We start from the raw sequence: 26991 nt of genomic DNA on the forward strand, positions 1-26991 counted from the left end.
GCTCTGCCACTTTTTCAATCCCCTATCAGCACATAAGACAACTAGGAAGAGAGACAGTGTTTAAACACTTGATTATATTTTCTGATGAATGATTCATTATCTGGTTTTTGAAAATTCTGAACCAGCTGACGGGAATCACTAAGAAATCATAAAGCCCCACACCAGGCAGGGGTGAGACTGGACTGGTACTGATCTGGTTCACAGCCAGTTCTTCAGTTCACTAGTTGGGTGACCTCAGGCAAACGTCCTAATCTTGGTGTGTTCTGGCCTCTTATCTGTAAAGTGAGGGGATGCATTTTCCCATCTTCCAGGTGATCCAACGGTGAGAACTAGAGCAGAGAATGTCCCCACCCCCGTCCCCACTTCAAAGTCTGAGGAGATGCCAAAGTAAGGACTAAAAAGGAAAAAAAAAGTGAATCAGACTGAATTAAAGATAGGGCAAGCAAGAGAGAAGGTAAGCAGAAACTCTGAATATGGAAACATAAGCAGGGGAAGAGATAGGCATTGGCATCGGCAATAATATCTTTGTCATCTCATTCTCCAAGTCTACTGTTAGGCCAATACAGAAAAAATCGTGAAGAATTTCAAGAGGCTGTGACAGCAAAGGTGCAGAATCAACAGAACAGCTATGGTAGTATCCCACAGCTTCCACTCTCAGGTGTCATCGTCTGTAAGCAGCACATTCTTTTAATAATAGCTTTTCAAAGGAAAAGACGTTACAACATTCACATAGCGTTTTCAGCAACCAGTAAAACTCTCCTCTGTCAGATGCACAGCGCACGTGTGAATCTCTGCCTCCCCACATTCAGGCACCAGAGCCCCTTCTGTTGCACTGTGGTCCTCAGAAGTCACGCACATCGGGTGCTGCTGCCCTGCTCTTCCTAACCCGTGCCTGTCGACTTCTTCAGGACACTTAGAAGAGCACAACACCAAAGTCAAATCTGAGAATAACAGTGTTTTGTCTGAATTTCCTATTTGATTACATTTCAACTTGTAAAAATTTTTACCTAATTTAAGTATACAGAATTGGAAGTCAAATAACTTCTCTCGAAAACTAGCTCCCAGCTTTACTCCTTCAAGACATATGGATCAACCACGTAGTTTTGAAGTTTTATAATCCATTTTTTAGAGTTTTGGCAATTTCTACTGATTTTAGTTACATTTTTTGCAATGTAACAAGTAATTTGCATACACTTTTGCTTCAGTGATATTTATAATAATGAATTTTACCTGAACAATATTCAAAAGCCAGAAAAAGGTCTCTGTATTCATTCTTCTTTCAACTAGATTCCAGAGTCATGTTTACCAAAGTTTCCCATCCCTTAGTGGGTCAGCAAATGACTTAGCGGTTTGTGTCTAGTATTTTGAAAAATAAGAACAAAATAGTACAGAAAATGCCAGCATGCATTCCACATAGTAAAAGCAGGCACTATTTTGTTAAATTTTTGTTTATACGTGTAGAAGCACGTGTGTCTGTGTGTACAGCTTACACTGTCAAACATACTTCTTCCTCTAGTCAAAAAGCTTGAAAGCCACTGGTGTAATTCTGTCTGTCACTGAATTAACCCGATGCTGACGGCACCCGCTCTTCAGAGAACTCGGGATTAAGCTGTCCAGACCACAGTTAGGTGTGGCTCAGTCCTTCTATAGAAGAAATTAGAGAAATCAAACAAATCTAAATAACTCACACAAATAAGATAACACACATTTCAGTTATTGATGCTACACTGTAGGTTGCAAGAAATTGATCTACCAGTAACTCCTTAACAAAAAGAGAGAGAAAAATATCTACTTCTTCCTCAATTCGACATTCTGCCAGAATAATCACTGCCCTTCATAGAACTGAAATGAAGTTTTCTATGTATATCCTTAAGTTTCAGACATGATGGTATTTAAAACAAAAAAAAACCTATTTGAGTGCTTGTAAACCAAAATAGGAAATCACTTTTTGTAAAACTTTAATTTCTAAGACATTTAAAAAGTCACACTAAAAGTATCTCATAGAAACAAACAAGACCGACAGATAATTTGTAAACAAAACACTCTAAACAAAAATAATTTACCAGTGCATCCAAATATCATTTTAAAAGTAACATCATACCAGTTTTTTTTAGTTTAACAAGTCAGTACTGCATAAAAAAATTATCGTAAGAATTCTGCTTGTATACATTAAATACTGTGCTAACAACAAAGAAAACCACATAGGGCTTTCAGACGATGTGAGCCTATGTTACTGCAGACTGAGTGGTGACTGAGGCCACAGGGAGGTCTGCTGGGCTCCAGCAAAGTGAGGCAGATGGCGATGCCCCTGAGATCAGGTGTAGACGCACCTTTCAGGCATCCGAAAGTCAAAACCACACGGAAGGGTTCATCCTTATCCACTAATCAACCCCTCAGTGTGGCAGTGAAGGAGCTAACATCAGTGTGTGCTTGTGTGTGTAATTTTCACATAAAGTCTCATATTGAGAGCAGGTCTGTTCTTATATAGAATGTACATAAAGTTAAGTAAATATTAAATCTAAGAAATATCTTGGAAAGTCAGTAAAAATCATTACAAATGTTATCTGTAAAATTTACAATTTAAAATAATTTATTTAAATATTGCAGAACCAATTAAGGATAAGAATTGGCTAACTCTCCTCAAGAAACTTTATAACTACAGTGCCCAGGGCCCTTTTAAGACCGATTCCGGGGAGCACTGCATTTAACTCAGTCACTGATGTACTGCGGTCCAATCAGAAGGGAAATGGAAGGTCAGAACCCCTCTGACTGCTGGCATCTGGAGCTCTCACGGCAAGTCTGGCTGCGTCCTCCTTCACTAGCACACCAGCTGCAATAAAGGGAAGACCCCAAGGCGCCTGTCCTTACCAGTCCTCACGTGCTTGGCCTCAGTGTGCTGCCACCCATTTCTGCCATAGGTTTCATACAGCCAGCCTCCAGCATGTGTCCAATAGAAACACCTGCATTTAGAGTCGGTCTCTCACTCCAGATTCTTATGTTACGTGACCAGGAATATACAAGCTGTCTGTGGGGCCTCAAGTGATGGTAATTATGCCACAGACTGAGTATATAACCACCTGTATTTCTTTCCATAAAAGGCATCTGAGACCCAAGGTTCAAAACCGTCTCTCCATGTGATGTGTATCCTCTGTTTCAACAGCAGTGAAGGCGCATCCAATAAGAGCTTTAGGAATTTATAATACACTCCACTGCTTATTAATCCAAACCAGGCTTAAGTCCTCAGATGGAAAGAAACTTTCAAATAAGCAGACCTGATACAGACACTGAAAAGTTTAATATCTTACTCGAAAATTTCAGACATCTCACAAATACCCAGGAACTCTTCCTCTGGATGTGCCCTGAAATTGGTAGAAGTTAAAACGGATACTCTTTTATTTAAAGAAGTTTCTTTCTCTTCTCCTCTTGATCTGGTCTGCTCAAAGTATGGACTGCAAGCAAGTTTCAGTAAAAAAATCAAAGCTTGAAATTAATTAATGTTGAAATAGGTATAATTACCAGAGAAATTAGAAAGCAGCCAACTTTTATTAAGTTTTTCAGTATGCAGTAGATCTTATGCTGAGAAATTTACCAATACTAGACTGGGGGTATTTACTGAGTATTGTTTAGAATCACAAAATCTTCTTTTATTTTAAAACTAAGCTGCATTTTAATAAGAATAGAAGCTCAGAAGGAAATGTAGACCTACAAATAAAAACTAAGTATACTCCATGAAACTTACAAATATACAGATTAACTTTTCTTATTTTGGCTTTAAGTGGAAATTTTTTATGTCAAATATAGACAGCCTGTTTTTCCTAAATTTCCCCCAAGAAAACCTTTAAATTCAACAATTTAAGAAAAATGTTCTTTTACTTTTGTCTGAACACAGACAATCTATTGCCATACACATAGTGCATATGATCATATGTATTTATAGAGACTGCATAACTCTAAGTTCTGTGCAAATGGGCCTACCTCATATTTTTGCATGCACAATTTTCGATACTCTATCCTAGTGGATGGTAACACAGTGTAATTTTATAGTTTTTATTCAGTCAAGAAACCATCCCAAGAATTATTTACAATTTAATAACTGAATGATTATCAGATGCATGATACACTGCAAAACTATTCTTACATTGTGAATGCTGATCCTGTGCGTTTTTGGTGTTAAACGGGTAACTTTTATAAGTCTGAGGTTTAAATTGGCATATACAAAAGTAAGCAAAGCCTGAAGAATGTGGCAAAAAAAGGAGCTGCTACCACAGAGCATTTATATTTATAACGGACACAGGAGTACAGGGAATTAAGGGATTTTTGAAAAAAATGATTAAAAATATGGAGTGTACATATAGCCTATAAGGCAAAATCTAAGTTCCAAGTGTACTCAACACTGGCAACTCCGTTATGAGCAGTAACACTGAAGTGTGTGCACACACACTGCCAGAGAACTGGTTCCCACGATTCCCACCACAGTGCACTTCACTGCACAGTAGAAGGTACTCCAGGGGCGTCTACCAAGGCTCACGTTTGAAAAGAATCTCCTATTTTTCCCTTGACTCAAAGTCCAATCAATATCATTCATAACAGAAATCAGAACTATGCTTTTGGGTTTTTTTTAAGGAAGTGAAAAATATAATCTGCAACCATTACAGTTCTAACGCACCCACTATAATGATAATCTATCAACACGGATTTTTTGCAGAACTTTCACTCACATCCAAGTACCAAGGAAGCCTTTCATGTAGCCTTCTACATTTTGAATAAAACACATAATCGGATTCAAGTGAATCCTTAGAAAGCTCCAAAGTCTGCCTTTTCTAACATTCTCAGATGGGTGATTGTATCAACAGATGCAAGCAGATGTGTCCACAGAAGAATGTGCTGCCCAAGGAACCTGCATTTGGCTGGAAACTACAGGGTCCACCACAAAGTTAAATTGAAAGAAGACCTGTGACGGCCAAGTTCTTAGTAGACTATGAAAAAATGACAGGCTCAGGCCCTAACTGCGAAGCCCAGTCAGTGTGACGCGTTCCTGACTGACAGGAATGTCGTGAGTTTGGGACTCTCAGGGCTCTTGATTGCAGAGTGCTGCTGTGTGTCTTACAGTGCTTTCTGATGCCCGTTTGCAGAAGGCTTTGTTGTTTCTGAATCCCGAGAAGTATCTGATAAGTGAAGTTTATGAAGGCCTGCAGGAAAATGAAGAAAATGGTGAGGAATGCCGTATTGTTGAGTGGTTGAGCAAAGGGTCAGGAGACTAACAAGGCAGAACATGACGTGTTACTGTGCAAAGTGTGATGCACTGGCCAGACCCCCTTTACAACGAAAGACCTCTTCCCCACTGGCAGCTCCTCGGGGAGGCCTAAGCTGAAGACAGTGCCCATCAGGAAGTCATGCCTTCTCCTCAAGTCAGTGCAGCTCTGGGGACCAGCCCTTTGTCACAACGTCCCATAGGGCCAGCTGAGGCCTCTGGTGAGATGCATGTAGCCACTTCCTCTCTCCTCCCCTGCCCTGCCATCTGCATTGATCCCAGGAGCGCCCTCTAATAAACCTCCTCCCGCAGACTTATTGCCATCCCAAAGTGCACTTCCCAGGGAACCCAACCTGAGACAAGTATGACCCCATTTTTGTTAAAATACACACAGACATATATACACACAGGAAAACATATGGAAGGACACACCAAAATATTAACATGTAAAAAGAAAAAGCAAAACTTTACCAAAAAGAAAGGGCAAAAGAACAAATTGAACATAAATTTCATTACCCAAAGATACTTCACAGAATAAAAAATGATCACTCTTTTTAAGTGATATTAATTTCCCTCTACATCATACAGCAATTATTTACATAATATACCAGATATATAAAACAATATCGTGCCCCCACGGGGAGAAAAGGTGGAAGAAAATGAAGAAAGGTTTAATAAAATGAAGCACAAAAATGTTCAAGAACACAAAAGCAGAAATCTATGGAAAAGATTTTGAGGAAACAATTTTTATGAGGCTCAGACCTTTGTGATACTTCAAAAACATACTTGAATAAGATTATTTTTCCCCTAAAATTCCAGATGGTTATCTACCTGTTATGCAATTTTACACCAGTCTTAAACCAACATAGCACTCCAAATTTTAAAATTTCTATCACCTGCATATCTTAATGAAAGAAAATGTAAAATTGAGCCTGTCTGTGCTGGATGATTGGGAAGGAAAAAAGAAAGCAATCCAACACAGTTCTGGTCTCAGGAATGGCCATGCTGCTGAGTGACAATAGGAGCCCACCACTGTTAGAGGTGGGAAGAGTGTCGAACAGGGCCTGCTGGAGAGGGAAGTGGGCAGAGGGAACCAGGGAGGTGAGCGGCACCCTAACTGAAGCGGAATCCCCTTTTAGGATAGCTTATTTCAGCTAGTTACTGCGAACACCTGGAGCAGGGCAGGCTACCCACTCTGAAAAACTACAGTGTCTCCCTCGTGCAGTGACAACCGCCTCCTCCACACCCCGCAGCTAAATTCTGAGTGTTCACTATGTGCAAGACACTCTATGACACAGGTACTGTTACTGTCAATGGACAGAGCAGCAGAGGGGAAAAGCCTACAGAAAAAGAGAGAAAAGGAAGGAGATAGTTAAATTTTATAATCAAATTATGATTCCCAGTGAAATCATCTTAAGATCTCAGATCATTCAAACATTCTATGTACTTAATGGGGATCTTTTTCTATGTGTAAGACATTGCTGCCTTGGAGCATTCCAAAAAGTACAAGAAATCACTTCAAAAGAATCTAAATCTATCAATTAAAAAGTTTTACACAGGGCCAGCCAGACGGCCTCGTGGTTAAAGTTCTCGCTCTGCACCTCAGCAGCCTGGGTTCACTCCAGTCGTGGACCCACACCACCTGTCTATCAGCTGCCACGCTGTGGTGGCAGCTCACACAGAAGAACTCGAAGGACTACAACTAGGATATACAACCATGCACCGGGGCTTTGGGGAGAAGGGAAAAAAAAGAAAATCAATTTACAAAGCAAATAAAAAATTTCATAAAAAAGTTTTACACAACTCTTGATAACTGCACTGCCTCTCATGATCAACGAGCTGACACAACAAACATGACCTTCACCTGAGGTTAAGTTATATTTTACTACTTTAATAAAAGCTTCCTGAGCAAGACGAGATCCAGGATACCTAACTCAAATGCTAAACTGGCTGCCATTCATTCACAATCATCTCATTTTAGTGAGTGGTAAGTGGGGATTTATCTGAGACTACGGCTAGCTAATCTTGCTGATGCTACAACAGGCTTAAAAATGAAGTTGTAACTCTAGACATTTGGCTGAAAGGACTATTTGATTCCCACTCCATCCTGCAGATGGTAATCTGGCCAGTATGATGAATCCAGACATTAAAATCCATAAATTACCTGATGCTTCAACTGAAATGAAACCTAACTTTTCCCTTTCAGGCCAATATTTCATCAGTCACCCCCTCAAAAGGTGAATTTAAAGTAAAATACATATGAATAGATAATCTGAAATCTTTTTTCCCTTCCCAAAGGTCACCCTTCAATGATCAGGTCTGGAAAGGCTCAGTGGTGTGCGAGGCCTTACTGTTGCTCATAGGGTTTAAGTTATCTGAACACAGGACCTTAATGAATTGATCATTACGTTGCCTTCTGCAGTAGCTAAAAGCCACAATGGAATATGAAGTATAAGCATTCAAATGATATCAATTCAAGTAAATGAGCTAACATAAGGACTTGCTACAATAAATCACTGCCTATCCCTTCTTTCATTATAAAATTACATATCCCAAACCCAAGAAGATTTATATAGCAAGATAGTCTATATTGTCCTAGTATTCCTAAAATATAAAGCCTGAAATATATTTAGTACTAATATTGAAGCAAGCATAAAAAATACATTCATAGATTACATTTATAACCTTTATATGTTAGACAAACCTAAGAGTTTTCAATACTGTCACAATGCATATAACTCACAGAATACATGATAATGAATGCCCTCTCTCCTATTAATGCCAAGAATACTAATATTTTTATCCTGAATTATTATTTGGCTTAGTGAAGAGAATTATGGGTCAGTCTGATACTTGTAAAACCCAAGCCTCAAAAAATCTTTAACTAAAAAATAGCAAGTGGTATCATTACCGAAAAATAAGCCTTTAGCCTATTATCATCTTCACCTCTCCACAATCACCATCATCATAACAATAAAAAGAGCTAATATTTACTGAGTTCTTAAAATGTGCCAAGACTATGCTCAGGCCCTTACGAGAATGATTTCAACTTATACTCACAACAGTCCCCAAAACAAGAAATTATCACCATTTTACAGATGAGGACCCCAAGGCTTAATGACATAATTTTACAGAAGAGGATAACCAGTAAGAAGTGGGTCAGAAATGTGACCTCTAAGGTTTTACACATTTGGAAAAATGATTAGGTGAAGACTTAAAATGAACTCACATGTCAAAACTATTAATTAGTAGAAAGAGAGAAAAATACCCATAACCCTCAGGATTACCTAGGGCCTTGAAAAGTTCTTCTCGTACAGCAGAGGTGAATTTTCTGACCAGACACAATGTTGTCACAATAGCAAAAAGCAAATTGTAGGATAACACAATATAGAAATTTCCCAGCCAATTAAACCTTCCAAAGTCTCCAAGCAGATCAAATCTAGTGATTCCTGTTAAAACAAATAAAATAGCCCTTAATAAAATCAGGTATGATATATTTATAAAGGTTACAAAATAAAGTACAAATCAGATCAAACTCCACGAACTTTCTCATTCCTGTTAGTGGGCATCCTAGTTTAACATACACAATTGTTATCTCATGGGACACCCTCAGCCAACCCTAAACCCCTTTACCAGCATGCCACAGTCACGTGGAAGTTAGGAGCAATGAGGCTGGAACGAGTGCCCTGTCACTCAGAATTGACTCCTACATGAACAAGAAACCTCTCATCCTGCTCACAGGAGAGGATGGGCGCAGCAATGCTCCACGGAAATAGGAAAGACAGCTGACAAACCCCCACCACTTGTCCCCTCTCTTCAAACAGGTCCCTGTTCAACTGTCACCTCCACGGAGAGGGCACCTGTTTCCTCTACCTAAAATAGCTGGACCCTCCATGGCCCTCTATCCTAATTATGTTTCTCATAGCACACATTACCTGAAATATTTCTTTTCCTTTTTGGCCTATTTGTTGCCTACCTTCCTTACCAGAATGTAAGTTCTATAAGAATGAGGACTTCATCTTTTTCACTCCTATAATCCCAATGCCCAAAGCAATGCCTTGCACATAGTTAATACTTATTACATAAATGAATAAACATACAGGGTGATTCCTTTCCAGGAAAAAAAAACCATTATTAATCTGAATGCCACATTAAGCCGGATGGTACAGGCTCGTGGAGTAAAATGGCAAAGCTGAAAATGCAGTGTAGGTCTATCACCTATGCATTTAGGTTACTTCAATTCACCTATACACATTCTTTTAACAGTCTTTTTATTTAGAAAAATAATTTAAACAGGCATTCTATTCAATGAGCATGTGCCGTGGGCCCAATACTCACTGGAAAGCATGTGTGAGTGGCAGGACTTTTCTGACCACTGGTAAATAAATACAGAAGTAAAACAGCACTAAGTGGGCTGTCAAGTGAGAGATGACGGGGTTGTGGATGTTCTTCAAGGAAGAAGCTCAACAGCTACTTGGGGCCATACAAATTTTAACCACAAAGGACTGCACACACAAAATCATGTGCTTTTGTTTTATGAGTGGTCTAAGGATTTCAAGAATAACTTTGATAGGGGCCAGCCCCGTGGCCAAGTGGTTAAGTTTGCGCGCTCCACTGAGGTGGCCCAGGGTTTCAACAGTTTGGATCCTGGGTGCGGACACGGCACCACTCATCAGGCCATGCTGAGGCGGCGTCCCACATGCCACAACTGGAAGGACCCACAACTAAGAATATACAACTATGTACTGGGGGGCTTTGGGGAGAAGAAGGAAAAATAAAAAAAAATCTTTAAAAAAAAGAACTTTGATAAACTCAATTTCACCTTATCAGCTGCCTTTGAACTTAACCCTCATCTCCACCACCCCAAGGCAATCCCATCACCCACCAAAGGGATACACTCCACAAAAGCAGCTTATAGAAGCAAACAGAAAAACCTTCATATCTAAACAGTGTCGTAAAAAATAGGAGGTTTCAAAAAGCAGTTGTTTCATAGCCACATCTACCCAGGGCCAATGTATTTGAGTTTGAGAGACAATAATCTACCAAAATATTTTAAAAAGATAGAAGACTAATGAAAACATACAATAAAGTAACTTGTTAAAGAAGGTGAAAGGGACCCAGACCACAGTGTCATATGTGGCACAGGTCACACATCATGAAAGCACGGCAACACTCGTGGCTGCAGTTTCTCAGATGGAAGCCTTCATAAAACTACACTTTGTTAAAAGGAATACATACACCCAGTTATATATTTTATTTTTCAAATCAAGTACCATTTAATTTAACCTAGGAAGTTATTGTAAACAAGATATAGTTATTCTAAAACAAACTTCAGTGGTTTCAGCCCAGGGATCCCAAATAAGTCTTTTAGTTGATCTTTAGGGTCAAAGACTCCTTTGAGGTGGCTGGCCTGGTGGCACAGCGGTTAAGAGTGAAGTCGGGCCAGAATGCACTTGCACAGTGAGAACGAAAGGTATACTATGAACACTAGGAAAGTGATTTCACTAGAACTTGTGAGTGGACTCAATTTAGTATCTGGAGAGTCAGGGTCAAGACCTGATTTGAAATAGCAGGCAAGAGCAATCTCTCTCATTAGATGTTTGGGTCCCCAGGACATCTCAGGTTGACCTCACAGACAGAAATCCAAAAGCCTGCTGCACTAAGGCACTAGACTAACTATTACATTATAGGCACTAGTTCTAAAGACATGTTGTTTCAAATTTAATTCAATATTTTAAAAATCTAATATTGACTGACTAAAAGATTACTCTGGACAATATGCACAGCTCTTCAATTATGGAAATCTTCTCTAAGACTGAACAGCAAGAAACCTTAAACAATCACTTCTCTAAACTTCTGTCCGAGAGGTTTCTGTCACGGCAATAATTAAATTGTAGAGTGTTCTTTTCTATTAAAAGCACCAACACTAGGCGCCAGCTTGGTGGCGCAGCAGTTAAGTTGGAACCTTCTGCCGGTTCGGATCCTGGATGCAGACCTACACACCACTTGTCAAGCCATGCTGTGGCAGGCGTCCCAAATATAAAGTAGAGGAAGATGGGCATGGATGTTAACTCAGGGCCAGTCTTCCTCAGCAAAAAGAGGAGGATTGGCAGCAGATGTTAGCTCAGGGCTAATCTTCCTCAAAAAAAAAGAAAGCACCAACACTTAAGAAAAAGTAACAGTTAAAGTTTTAACTGAACACTTATTATATGCATACCTCTTTTTATTGTGCTTAGCTTTACTGCGTTTCACAGATACTGCATTTTTTACAAATTGAAGGTCTGTGGCAACCCTGCATCGAGTAAGTCTACCAGTGCCGTTTTTCCAATAGCGTGTGCTCATTTCATGTCTCTGCATCACATTTTGGTAATTCTCTCAATATTTCAAACTTTTTTACTTTTATTATATTTGTTATGGTGATCTGTGATCAGTGATCTTTATGTTACTCCTGCAATTGCTTTGGGCTCCACAAACCGCTCCCATATAAGATGGTGAACTTAATCCATAAACGTGTGTGTTCTGACTGCTCCACCGACCGGCTGTTCTCCGTCTCTCCCTCTCCTGGGCTTCCCTGTTCCCTGAGACACAGCAATATTGAAATCAGGCCAAGTAATAACCCTACAATGGCCTCAGAGTGTTCAAGTGAAAGGAATAGTCACACATCTTTCATTTTGAATCAAAAGCTAGAAATGATAAAGCTTAGTGAGGAAGTCATGTCGAAAGCCAAAACAGGCCGAAAGCTAGGCCTCTTGTGCCAAACAGTCAAGCTGTGAACGCAAAGGAAAAGTTCTTGAAGGAAGTTAAAAGTGCTACTCCAGTGAACACACGAATGATAAGAAAGCAAATAGCCTATTGCTGCCGTGGAGAAAGTTTCAGTGGTCCGGACAGAAGATCAAACCTGCCACAGCATTCCCTTAAGCCAAAGCCCAGTCCAGAGCAAGGCCCTAGCTCTCTTCAATTCTGTGAAGGCTGAGAGAGGGAGGAAGCTGCAGAAGAAAAGTCTGAAGCTGGAAGAGGTTGATTCGTGAGGTTTAAGGAAAGAAGCGTCCCCAGAACACAAAAGTGCAGGTGGAGCAGCAAGTGCTGACGTAGCCGCTGCAGCCAGACGTCCGGCAGATCCAGCTAAGATCACTGATGAAGGTGGACGCACTAGCAGATTCTCCATGAGGATGGAACAGCCTTAGCGGAGGAGGATGCCGCCTAGGACTTTCATAGCTGGAGAGGAGAGGTCAACGCCTGGCTTCAAAGCTTCAAAGGACAGGCTGACTCTCTTGTTAGGAGTTAATGCAGCTGGTTTGAGTTGAAGCCAATGCTCACTTAGTGTTCTGAAAATCCTAGGGCCCTTAAGGACTATGTTAAATCTACTCCGCCTGTGCTCTATAAATGGAACAACAAAGACTGGATGACAGCACATCTGTTTACAACATGTTTTACAGCCTATTTTAAGCCCACTGTTGAGACCTACTACTCAAAAAAAAATATTCCTTTCAAAATATTACTGCTCACTGATGATGCTCCTGGTCACCCAAGATTCTGATGGAGATACACAATGAGATTGATGTTGTTTGCATGCCTGCTAACACAACATCCACTCTGCAGCCCATGGATCCAGGAGTGATTTCAACTTTCAAGTCTTCTTATTTAAGAAAGACATTTCATAAGGCTGTAGATTACACAGCGATTCCTCTCGTGGATCTTGGTAAAGTAAGTTGGAAACCCTCTGGAAAGGATTCACCATTCGAGATGCCATTAAGAACATTCGTGATTCATGGGAAGATGTCAAAACATCAACATTAACAAGAGTCTGGAAGAAGCTGATTTCAACCCTCCCGGATGACTTTGAGGGGTTCAAGGCTTCAGTGGAGGAAGTAACTGCAGATGTGGTGGAAACAGCAAGAGAACTAGAATTAGAAGTGGAGCCTGAAGACGTGACTGAATTGCTGCAATCTCATGATACAACTTTAACAGATGAGGATTTGCTTCTTATGGACAAAGGAAGTGGTTTCTTGAGATGAAATCTACTGGTGAAGATGCAGTGAAGGTTGTTGAAATGACAACAAAGGATTTAGAAGATGACGTAAACTTAGCTGATAAAGCAGCAGCAGCAGGGCTTGAGAGCACTGACTCCAATTTTGAAAGAAGTTCTGCTGTGGGCAAAACGCTATCAAACAGCATCACACGCCACACAGAAATCATTAGTGAAAGGAAGAGTCGATCGATGCTGCAAATTTCACTGTTGACTTATTTTAAGAAATCCCACAGCCACCCCAGCCTTCAGCAACCACCACCTTGATCAGTCAGCAGCCATCAACATGGAGGCAAGACCCACCACCAGCGAAAAGATTACAACTTGCTGATGGCTCAGATGATGGTTAGCACTTTTTAGTAATGAAGTATTTTTTAGACGTAATGCAATTGCATACTTAATAGAATACAGTATGGTGTAAACATAACTTTTATATATACTGGGAAACCAAAAATATTCATGTGACTCGATTTATTGCAATATGTGCTTTGTTGTGGTGGTCAGGAACCAAACCCACAGTGTCTCCAAGGTATGCCTGTATAAGAACATATAATACTTCAAAATATCTATTTCTGGAGACAGGTATAAAAGGTTATTACAGCAGCAAATTTTAAAATACTACTAACTATAAGAAAATTCAATTATCAAATGTTATTTAACACTCCTAGTCAAATATCAAAATGCTTATTCCTATTGAGAAGTCCATTTCTTTAAAAGATATGTAAAATATATACCAAGAAAGAAGCTTAGTTAGTTAAGCAGCAGCTAAGCATAAGGCTACATTATCTGGATTATCTATCAAAATACTCCATACAAACCACATATCAGCTCCCCCCAACTAGCATTCAATTGAAAATATTCTATGCATAATTCCTTGTATAAAGACCTTTTTCTGTTCATACCTATAAAAGAACAAAGGTACAAAACAAAACCCTGTTTCAAGAGATTGTTACTCCATCTACAATATGAGTCAAGAGAATTTATGTTTGTTAGTCCACCCAAATCAACTGTGACTTTTAGCAAGCATATTCATGTTCCTTAACTAGCAAGTTGAGAGTTTATAAAGCTTGACACACGGGGCCGGCACGGTGGCACAGAAGTTAAGTGCACACATTCCGCTTCAGTGGCCCAGGGTCCCCCAGTTTGGATGCCGGGTACAGACATGGCACTGCTTGTCAAGCCATGTGGTGGTAGGCGTCCCATATATAAAGTAGAGGAAGATGGGCATAGCTGTTAACTCAAGGCCAGTCTTCCTCAGCAAAAAGAGGAGAACTGGCAGCAGATGTTAGCTCAGGGCTGATCTTCCTCAAAAAAAAAGAAAAAGCTTAAAAATGGCGGGGTGAGCTGACCCGGGATTCTCTCCCCTCCAAAATACAACAAAAGATTGGAAGAACTGAATTTCAGAGAATAAACATAATGCCAGCTCGTTAGAGACCTACAATACCAAGAAGGCGGAGATCATAAACCTAGCTTTACCCCTTCGGAGGCGCTGGAACTGTAGGAGAGGACATCACTCCCTCCCCTAGAGTCTGCCATCGCTGCGGCGCGGGTCGGGAAGGAGCGGGGGAGGGGCCGCGCGACCGGGGGATCATCCAGGACTCCTGCTGCTGATTCAGTGGAGGCCCGCTGACGGGGGGAAAGCTTCCGTCCGCGGGGACCCCATAAATCAAGGGCCTTGGGAGACCAGAGAACAGAACTGATCTGAACCCAGACCGGCACGTGTGAGTAACAGCCCCTCCCCCGCAGCAAAGCCAGTGGGCGCAGCCATCTTGCCCCAAGGCGGAGAGCTAACACGCGGCTCTTGACCCCCATCTAGTGGCGACAGGCTGTAACTGCAACCGAATTCTACCACCATGAGAAAAAACCGCTCCTCTACCATCCAGCAATTTATAAAAGCCCCAGACCAGAAGGAAAACAATAACAACACAGAATTAAGTCCTGAGGACTTGGAATTAGGTAAACTAAGTGATAATGAGTTCAGAGCAGCTATAATCAAAAAACTCAATGAGGTAGAGAGAAAGATAGAGAAACAAGCCGAGTTCTGGAGTTACTTCACAAAAGAGATTGAAATCATAAAGAAGAATCAAACAGAATTACTTGAGATGAAAAACACAATGGACCAGATAAAACAGAATACGGATTCCCTGAATGCCCGTGTAGACAACCTAGAGGAGCAAATCAGCATAATCGAGGACAGACAGGCTGAATGGCGCCAGACAGAGGAAGACAGAGAACTAAGAATTAAAAAAAATGAGGAAAATCTCCGAGAGATAATGGATTCAATGAGGAGTAAGAACATAAGGATCATAGGAATTCCCGAGAATATGGAAAAGGAAAATGGAGCAGAAAGTGTGCTTAACAAAATTATTGAAGAGAACTTCCCAAATCTAGGGATCAACAGAGAAATGTGTGTAGAGGAGGGTTTTAGATCTCCTAGATTTGTCAATGTAAAAAGACCCACCGCAAGGCACATAATAGTAAAGTTGGCAAATAGGAATGATAAGGAAAGAATACTCAGGGAAGTAAGAAAAAAAAGGAGAATAACCTATACAGGAGCCCCTATGAGACTGTCAGCAGATTTCTCTACAGAAACCCTACAAGCTAGGAGAGAATGGAGTGATATATTCAAAGCTTTAAAGGATAAAAACCTTCAGCCAAGAATACTCTATCCAGCAAGAATTTCCTTCAGATATGAGGGAGAAATTAAATCTTTTCCAGACAAACAAAAGTTAAGGGAATTTGTAACTAAAAGCCCTCCATTACAAGAAATCCTCAAGAAGGCTCTCATACCTGAAAAAAGAAAAAAGGGAGAAAGGGGACACAATCCACAGACTAGGGAGACCGATGGATAGAACCAGAACAGGATAGCAAATATTCAACTATAGCATTAGGGTAAAGGTAAGGAAACTACCAAAACAAGGAGGTTCTTAGCACTCTAACTACAAATTAATAAGACGAGCTGGAATAAAAAATGAAAATAATTATTTACAAGGGGAAGAGCAAAGGGTCTAAATCAGTATTGGTTGAGTAAGTAAGAGACCACCAGAGAATAGACTATATTATACATGAGATTCTAAATACAAACTTCAAGGTAGACACTAAAATAAAGTACAGAACAGAGTCACAAATCATAGATAAGGAAAAATCTAAGAAACCCAGCATAAGAAATTGCAGTATTAAATGGGTAGTCTAAAGCACACAGGAAAGAAACACAGGAAAACAAGATAATGAGTGACAGATTGACAGCATCACGTCCACATGCATCAATAATCACTCTCAATGTGAACGGATTGAACTCTCCAATAAAAAGACACAGAGTGGCAAAATGGATTAAAGAACAAGATCCAACAATTTGTTGTCTCCAGGAAACACACCTCAGCCCCAAGGACAAACACAGACTCAGGGTGAAGGGGTGGAGGACAATACTTCAAGCAAATAGCAAGGAAAAAAAGGCAGGTGTTGCAATTCTCATATCAGACCAAGTGGATTTCAAAATAAGACAGGTAAAGAGAGACACAGAGGGACAATATATAATGATCAAAGGGACACTTCGTCAAGAAGAAATAACGCTTATAAATATCTATGCACCCAACACAGGAGCACCAAGATTCATAAAGCAACTATTAACAGACCTAAAGGAAGATGTTAAAAACAACACAATAATAGTAGGGGACCTCAACACCCCACTCACATCAATGGACAGATCATCCAGACAGAAAATCAACAAGGAAATAGTGGAGCTAAATGAAAAACTAAAACAATTGGACTTAATAGACATATATAGATCACTCCACCCTAAAGGAGCTGAATACACATTCTTCTCAAGTGCACATGGAACATTCTCTAGGATAGACCATATGTTAGGAAACAAGGCAAGCCTCTACAAATTTAAAAAAATTGAAATAATAACAAGCATCTTCTCAGATCATAGTGCTATAAGGCTAGAAATTAATTACAAGAAAAAAGCTGAGAAAGGCACAAAGATGTGGAGACTAAACAACACACTACTGAACAAGCAATGGATCATTGAAGAAATTAAAGAAGAAATAAAAAAATACCTGGAAACAAATGAAAATGATAGCATGCCATACCAACTCATATGGGATACAGCAAAAGCTGTATTAAGAGGAAAGTTCATCGCAATACAGGTTCATCTTAACAAACAAGAAAAATCCCAAATAAGCAACCTTAAAGCATACCTAACCGAACTAGAAAAAAAAGAACAAATGAAGCCCAAAGTCAGCAGAAGGAGAGAAATAATAAAAATCAGAGCAGAAATAAATACTATTGAAACGAAAAAGGCAGTAGAAAGGATCAATGAGACAAAGAGCTGGTTTTTTGAGAAGATTAATAAAATTGACAAACCACTAGCCAGACTTACAAAGAAAAACAGGGAGAAAGCTCAAATAAACAAGATCAGAAATGAGCGAGGAGAAATAACAACAGACTCTGCAGAAATACAACAAATTATAAGAGAATACTACAAAAAACTATATGCCAAGAGAATGGATAACCTAGAGGAAATGGATAAATTCTTGGACTCCTACAATCTCCCAAAGCTCACTCAAGAAGAGGCAGACAATTTGAACAGACCAATCACAAGGAAAGAGATTGAAACAGCAATCAAAAACATCCCAAAGAATAAAACCCCAGGACCAGATGGCTTTCCTGGGGAATTCTACCAAACTTTCAGAGAGGATTTAATACCTATCCTTTTCAAGCTATTCCAAAAAATTAGGGAAGATGGAACACTTCCTAACACATTCTATGAGGCCAACATCACGCTGATACCAAAACCTGACAAGGACACCATGAAAAAAGAGAACTCCAGGCCAATATCACTGATGAACATAGATGCAAAAATTCTAAACAAAATTTTGGCAACCCGAATTCAGCAATTCATCAAAAGAATCATACATCAGGATCAGGTGGGATTCATACCAGGGACACAGGGATGGTTCAACATCCGCAAATCAATCAACGTGACACACCACATCAACAAACTGAGGAATAAAAACCACATGATCGTCTCAATAGATGCAGAGAAGGCATTTGACAAGATCCAACAGCCATTTATGATAAAAACTCTGAACAAAATGGGCATAGAAGGAAACTACCTCAACAAAATAAAGGCCATATATGACAAACCCATAGCCAACATCATACTCAATGGGCAAAAACTGAACCCCATCCCCCTGAAAAGAGGAACGAGACAAGGATACCCTCTATCACCACTCTTATTTAACATAGTACTGGAAGTCCTGGCCAGAGCAATCAGGCAAGAAAAAGGAATAAAAGGAATCCAAATAGGGAGGGAAGAAGTGAAACTCTCGCTGTTTGCAGGCGACATGATCTTATATATAGAAAACCCCAAAGAATCCATTGGAAAACTGTTAGAAGTAATCAACAACTACAGCAAAGTTGCAGGGTATAAAATCAATTTGCATAAATCAGTAGCATTTCTATACTCCAGTAATGAACCAACAGAAAAAGGACTCAAGAATACAATACCATTCACAATTGCAACAAAAAGAATAAAGTACCTTGGGGTAAACTTAACTAAGGAAGTGAAGGACCTATATAATGAAAATTACAAGGCCTTTCTGAGAGAATTGGATGACGACATAAGGAGACGGAAAGACATTCCATGTACATGGATTGGAAGAATAAACATAGTTAAAATGTCCGTTCTACCTAAAGCAATCTACAGATTCAACGCCATCCCAATCAGAATCCCAATGACATTCTTTACAGAATTAGAACAAAGAATCCTAAAATTCATATGGAGCACAAAAGACCCCGAATTGCTAAAGCAATCCTGAGAAAAAAAAACAAAACGGGAGGCATCACAATCCCTGACTTCAAAACATACTACAAAGCTACAGTAATCAAAACAGCATGGTACTGGTACAAAAACAGGTGCACAGATCAATGGAACAGAATTGAAAGCCCAGAAATAAAACCACACATCTATGGACAGCTTATCTTTGACAAAGGAGCTCAGGGCATACAATGGAGAAAAGAAAGTCTTTTCAACAAATGGTGCTGGGAAAACTGGAAAGCCACATGTAAAAGAATGAAAATTGACCATTCTTTTTCACCATTCACCGAAATAAACTCAAAATGGATTAAAGACCTAAAGGTGAGACCTGAAACCATAAGGTTTCTGGAAGAAAACGTAGGCAGTACGCTCTTTGACATCAGTATTAAAAGGATCTTTTCGGACATCATGCCTTCTCAGAGAAGGGAAACAATAGAAAGAATAAACAAATGGGAGTTCATCAGATTAAAGAGCTTCTTCAAGGCAAATGAAAACAGGATTGAAAGAAAAGAACAACCCACTAACTGGGAAAAAATATTTGCAAGTCATATATCTGACAAAGGCTTAATATCCTTAATATATAAAGAACTCTCGCAACTCAACCACAAAACATCAAACAACCCAATCAAAAAATGGGCTGGAGACATGAACAGACATTTCTCCAAAGAAGATATATTGATGGCCAATAGGCACATGAAAAGATGCTCATCATCGCTGATCATCAGGGAAATGCAAATCAAAACTACACTAAGATATCATCTTACACCCATTAGAATGACAAAAATATCTAAAACTAATAGCAACAAATGTTGGAGAGGTTGTGGAGAAAAAGGAACCCTCATACACTGCTGGTGGGAATGCAAACTGGTGCAGCCACTATGGAAAACAGTATGGAGATTCCTCAAAAAATTAAAAATAGAACTATCATACGATCCAGCCATCCCACTACTGGGTATTTATCCAAAGAGCCTGAAGTCAGCAATCCCAAAAGCCCTGTGCACCCCAATGTTTATTGCAGCACTGTTTACAATAGCCAAGACGTGGAAGCAACCTAAGTGCCCATCAACAGACGAATGGATAAAGAAGATGTGGTACATATATACAATGGAATACTACTCAGCTGCAAAACAGAACAAAATCATTCCATTTGCAATAACATGGATGGACCTTGAGAGAATTATGTTAAGTGAAATAAGCCAGCGAGAGAAAGATAATCTGTGTATGACTCCACTCATATGAGGAATTTAAAACTATGGACCAAGAACAGTTTAGTGGATACCAGGGGAAAGGTGGGGTGGGGGGTGGGCACAAAGGGTGAAGTGGTGCACCTACAACATGACTGACAAACATTAATGTACAATTGAAATTTCACAAGATTGTAACCTATCAATAACTCAATAAAAAAAAAAAAAAGAAACCCAAATCTTTAAAAAAAAAGAAAAAGCTTGACACACTTAAGGAATGGTTAAAGTAACTTTATCAATAAATTATGTGTGCTGGCATATCACACAAATGGCTGACATGAATAGCCATGGCTTTAGCCTAAGATTACCAAAGAGAATACATATATCTTATTATAAATTAAATGTTCTTTGATGAAACACTGGAATTCACACATTTTTTTCCCTCTGGACTCTCACAATGATTAGTTTAAATTATTATCTCGCTAGGTTTTCAAATTCCTTTCTCTACACTAGACTTCTGAAATAAATTTACCTAAGAAAGTGTCAAAAAATAAATGTGATTTAAAGAATATGAAATAATAAAATCGACAATAATTTTTAAACATCATTAATTTCAAGATTAATGTAAATAGGCTCACTGCCACTTGTTTTATTCATTGAAAAACAAAGCCATTCTAAAACCAAAGAGTGGTCCCACTTTTGGGGTGGAATGGAAGATGATGCCACTAAAGCAAAGACATTAACTTTTGACCAGTCTTACTGTGCAAGTAGATGTTGGTTAAATTACGTCAATTAGAAATATGTTTATTGACTTCATGCTCCAGCCAAGATGGAGTAAAAGAGACCAGATTTTACCTCACACTTGACTCAACCAAAAAACTGGACAAAATATCCAAACCATGGTTTGCAAGATCCTGGACATCTAGCAATGAAGCTCAATGATGTTGAGAAATGAGAAACAGGCGAGCCGAGTCCTATGCCTGCCACAGCTCCTGCCTGTAGAGGGCTTCCAGGCACAGTGTGGAGAGGAACAGGGACAGGTCCAGCCATCTTGGTGAGTTGAAGAGATGCATCTGTAGCTTGGGGACAGCATGGTGGCTAGAGAGCTGCACAGGGTGGGAACACACACGGTGTGCAGAGGATGTCTCAAGTATTCAGCAGGGAACTACCAATGCATGCTTGCGGAAAACAATCAACCCCAAAATGACACAGATGATAGAATAAGTAGCGAGGACATTAAAAGAACTATAACTATATTCCTTATATTTCAGAAGTTAGAGGAAACATTGAACTTGTTAAGTAGAGACATGAAAGATGTAAAACAGACCTTTTACAGAGGAAAACTTCAATGTAAGATGTGAAAAATACACTAGATGGGATTAATGACAGATTAGAAACTGCAAAACAAGAGACCAGTAGACATGAAGACACATCAATAGAAACTATTCAAAATGAAATGAAGAAAGCAAAATAAAGCAAAAAAATGAATAGAGCACCAGTGAGCTATGAATTACTTTTAAATGGCTGATACGCTTGCGGTGCGAGTTCCTGAAGGAGAGGAAAGAGAGAATGGAAAAGAAAACATATTGGAAGAAATAATGGCTGAATATCTTCCAAATTTGATGAAAACTATATACCTATAGATCAAAAGAAGCTCAATGAACTCAACAAGAATCTGAAGAAAGCTATACCAAGGCACATTATAATTAAACAGCTTAAAATCAGTGATAAGAAGAAAAATCTTAAAAGCAGTCAAATAAAAAAGACAGATCACATAAGAACAAAGATAATGATCACAGAAGATTTCTTGTCAAAAACTATGCACATGAGAAGACAGTTAAGTAACATCTTTAAAAAACTGAAGGGGAAAAAAGTCAATCTAAAATTCTATGCCCAGCAAAAATATCTTTAAAAAATAAGGCAAAATAAAGACATTTCACAGACACAAAAGCTGAAAGAATCCATCACTAGCAGACCTGCATTACAAGGAATGTTAAAATAACGTCCTCCAGGCAGAGGGAAAATGGTATCAAAAGAAAATCTGGATCTACACAAAGAAATAAAGAGCAAACAGAAATGATTACCACGTGGGTAAATATGAACGACTTTTTAGTTTTAAATCTCTTTAAAAGATCATTAATGCAAAAATAAAAACAATGTATTATGGGATTTATAACATGTGTACAAGTAAAACATATGACAATAGCACAAAGTCCAGCAGGGAAGAAACAGAAGTATATTGTTGTAAGGGTCTTATACTCCAGTGCTGTAATAGCACATGAAGGTAGGCTGTGATAAACTAAAAATGTATACTACAAACCCTAAAAATACTATTCAAATAACACAACAAAGAGTTACAGCAAATAAGCCAACAATGAAGATAAAATGAAATCATTTTTTAAAAATGCAATTTATTCAAAAGCATGAAAATAAAGAGGAAAAGGGGAACAAAGAAGAGATGAGACAAATGGAAAACAAATAGCAAGATGGTAGATTCAAAGATAATCATATCAATAATCCATTCAATGTAAATGGTCTAAACATCCAAGTTCAAAGACAAGGATTAATAGATTGGATAAAAAAGCAAGACTCAACTCTACAATATCCACAAGAAATTGTGTCTTTCAATATAAAGACACAAACAGGTTAACAGTACAAGAATGGAAAAAAGCATACTACGTTAACCCTAATCAAAAGAGAGCTGAAACGGCTGTATTAATGTCACACAAAATAGATTTCAGAGCAAAGAATATTGCCAGGGATAAAAAATGTCTCCATCATTATCATAATTTTAAAGGGGTGAATCCATTAAGAGGACACAGCAATCCTAAACATTCATGCATCTAATACTAGAGCTTCAAAATACATGAAGCAAAAACTGGCAAGACTTCAAGAAGAAATAAACAAATCTACAATTATAGTAGATTTCAAAACTTTTCTTTCAATAATTGATAAAACAAGTAGTTAGGAAATCAGTAAGGATTCAGAGGACTTGAGTAACATTACAAATCAAACTGCCCTGGCATTTATAGAATACTCCACCCTTACTAGAGTTTACTGTCTAGTTTAATTTTAACATTTTAATTAAATTTTTAAAAATTACATCTTAAGGCTCCTTCCAGCTAAATGATCCTAACTGGAATTATTTTCATACAAAAAACACTTTATAACAAACTAAAACTTAAGGTATTTGAACGTATGTCAACAGGTGGCTAAATTATTTAGATAATGCGTGGCCAACGTGACATTTTTGCAGACAGCACAATGTGCCCTGAAACCAGAGCAGTCTCAGAAGAACAGGACAAGTAGACAGTGGGAGGAGTAAGAGCACTTAGGAAGTGAGCACTAGTTACTCTCTTAACTCTTTTAGACATTTGACACTGAATACTTTTCTTTATTTTTAAAAATCCTAACTAGATATACAAATTTACTGTTCAGATATAAGAACAGTGTATTAGTCGAAATTTAATTAGTATCACTCATTTATTATTTTACGCAATATAACTGGATATAATTAAGTCATATATAAACTTTTTACTGAGAAATTTTCAACGTGGGCTTTGGAATTATTTTTACATCAATATCCAATTAGGAATATATATTATGATTTATACTTTTATTTCACATTTGTCATTTGTAAGCATTCCTGTTTCACACCGAGAACTGGAGAGGGAAGCCCAGGGTAAATACTAGTAGTATACTTACAAACCCCAAATAAAGGCGTCTCCAAAAAGTACCAGTTTTTAAACAGGGTCCATTCATCAAGGAACAAAAGAGAACAATCCACTTTCTCTCCTGCAAGATGATGGACTATATGGGACCCAGATGAGAAATACATGGAAATACTAAAAATAAATTCAAGCTGATTTGAAAGGGTATTTCTGTTTTAATATCGTAAGCACATTTTTTTAAAATATCTGCAATTTGGGCCTTGCATAACTTATAAGTCACAGAAAAAACTTCAGGATGAAAAAAATAACTAGAAAAATAATTTTAAAATAGAAATTAGTAAAAGTATTGCAAAGTCTGTTGGTTGCAATCGAGAAAAATTTTCCCCCTCAGAAGATTTCAAATAAAGAATTATGCAAAAAATGTCAATCTCTCAGTTGTTTCTTGACTAAGCACAATAAAGAACATTTCAGCAATCATACAAAATCTATTCTTACAAAAAAATCTATTTTATTATCTATTTATTTATCTATTATCTATTCTTAGAAAATTCATTGCTACCTTTAAACTACTTTATTATAGAAAAGTTCAAGCATCTATAGATAATTTATTAGGCTAGATCCTGTTCTATTTTCACCTTGTCAATCATCTCCCCTGGAGAGTCTATTAAACCAAACTGCAAATTGTTTACTAAAAATATGAACATCAAATCCCCAAAAATGTCAGATTCTTCAAAACTCAAGTATAAACAGGCAGCAAAACAATGTTTTGGAAATCATATCCACTGGCATGGCATTACTTTTAAAGGGCTTTAATAAGAATTTGAATAAAAATTATTAAGCACAGATTCTTCATGTATCCTATGGACAACCAAACCATCAATCTGTATCAATTATATTCGACTAAAAATACATGGTCAAAATTTTCCTCATAACCTAATTCCTTCCAGCAAGTGACAGGCTTATAAAATCTACTTACTGGTAATTTTTCAATTGGTATGAAATTTTCCATATTCAAACCTAAGAAGCTATTTCAAAGGAATTCTTTAATAAATGTGTCACACCACACGAGGCATTTAGGTCTAAAGCTATGGTTTATGCCTATGACGCAGCAACAACAGCAATTGGCATATTAGAAAAAAACCTCACAGAACACTTTCATTTTTGAAGCAAAAATATCACCAAATTAATTATTTTACACAGGATTCAATGTATTTTCAATTTACAATTAAAGTGATAATCATCACTAAAAATTATAATAGAAAAATTGTACATATACAGGTAAATTATGCTTTTTCTCATTACTTTATTCCACATTTAACTGTAAGTGATGGGCTGCTGCTGGTTGAATTCACGGGAGCAAATGAGAACAGCCAAAGGTCAGGATCTCCTTGTGAGAGGCAAGGAGAAAGAGGGAAAAATTTCACAGCCTGGAATTTGGTAGTTAAATACATCCTCTATTCTAGTCTTACAAGCTTTTCAGCTAGTAAACCAAAATCCTGTTACACACTAGGATAATATTCATGACAATTCTCTATATTTTATCTTCTTAGAATCAAAGACTCAATTCTAAAGGGTTAATAGAGGAATTACACAGTAACTCTCTAGTTTGCATTTCCCATAATACTAAAATAAAGCTTTTTCTTTTAGTCCAGAAATTTGCTTTTTTAATACTGTGAAAAGCCTCTATGAATCTGTTTAACGTATTTATTTCTTTTCATCTATTCAGTGCCACTGGGCATAACATGTAATGCAGTGCGTGTTGATATTTTGCAAAGCACCACATGACTCACTGTACCCTAATGCACTCCATTAATCCTGTTTGGACAGCTGGGTCCAGGCATTTGTTAGCTGCATTTTAATTGTTCCATCTTTCTTTTACGTCTTTTTATTTATCTCTATGGCAAACTACTCAGGAATTTAATTTGTTGATCTTCAAAAAGCAAATTTTGCCATTAATTTGTTTTCTTTGTATTAAAACTACATTCAGCATGCAATTTTCTTCCATAAAATCAGTAAATATTACTATTAACAATTAATCTTAAATAACAGAGTACGGTGAGTTTCATAAATGATAAAATTGTAGAGTGGCTGTAATATCACAGAAATTACTTTTTGGACTGTCATAATACAAAGGATAACATTTAGCTACAAATCAAGTTACTAAAGTGCCCATTTTTGGCATTTTCCAAATCAGCCCGCCTTAATCAGATGTCAAACAATACAGGTCCTACAAGGCAGACAAAAGAAAGAAGACCATGACGCACCCGAGCTTCGCGTTAGTCTGTCAACAGTGGCCCCTTTACAGTCACACTTAGATTTCACTGTTTATAAAAACATGAAATTCTCATAAGAATTATGAAGAGAACTATAAAGCTTATACTTTCTGAGCACAGCCTGCAGCCCTGCTGGCTGTGAGTCTTGAGTAAATAATGGCGGCATAAGAGCTAAAAGAAAAGCAACTCAAACTCACTAGCAGTTTTTGCTACGAGCAAGGTGCTGAGGTTGAAGGATGGGATTTTTCTCATCATTTGTGAACACCCTTAAGTTGAAATCTAAGTTTAGAAAACTGAACAGAACTGTCTAATGGGAATTTTTGTCGAAATAATATTTAGCCAAGAACTGAGAATACAGTCTGCAACAGTGCTTTATGAAAGATAAGAAAGCCAAATGAAGATGTATTCAACTATTTTAATGACAAAGTGGAAATGTTTTACTTTTAAAAGATAAGCACAATTCTCTGTAAATTGAAAAATTAAGAAAACTATATAAATGACAGGCAAGTAAAAAACTAAAGAACTAAAGGATGTCCTTTAAATCATTGTGTGCACTCAAAGATCTCACTGCTTTCAAGTCCATTTCATGGACACAAAGCAGCTTAAAATAAACTTTACAGATTTTCAATTTTTAAACCATACATTGAATTATACGTTTTTAAAAACATTTCATATAAGAAAAATTAGGTTAATATTTTCTAGACATTAAACATTTCTCTAAAAATCACAATTTCCTAACTACGGGACTCAAAAGCTTAACTAATC

General features: G+C 38.0%; 1 protein-coding gene across 2 annotated transcripts in view; it reads right to left on the bottom strand.

Moving 5' to 3' along the window:
- Nucleotides 1-669: 669 nt before the first annotated feature.
- The window catches only part of LMBR1 (limb development membrane protein 1), a 145828-nt gene continuing 119506 nt past the window's right edge, over nt 670-26991 (bottom strand). The window contains exons 16-17 of one of the 2 annotated variants that reach the window (XM_046668845.1): nt 8539-8700; nt 670-5189 (exon numbers count right to left, since the gene is read on the bottom strand). In XM_046668845.1, the coding sequence (XP_046524801.1) occupies nt 5104-5189; nt 8539-8700 (248 nt within the window). In that variant the 3' untranslated portion in view covers nt 670-5103. The remainder of the gene's footprint in view (nt 5190-8538; nt 8701-26991) is intronic. The other variant, XM_046668846.1, reaches the window with a different exon arrangement.

The sequence above is a fragment of the Equus quagga genome, chromosome 8 (assembly GCF_021613505.1).
Source record: "Equus quagga isolate Etosha38 chromosome 8, UCLA_HA_Equagga_1.0, whole genome shotgun sequence".
In the NCBI taxonomy this organism is placed as follows: Eukaryota; Metazoa; Chordata; class Mammalia; order Perissodactyla; family Equidae; genus Equus; species Equus quagga.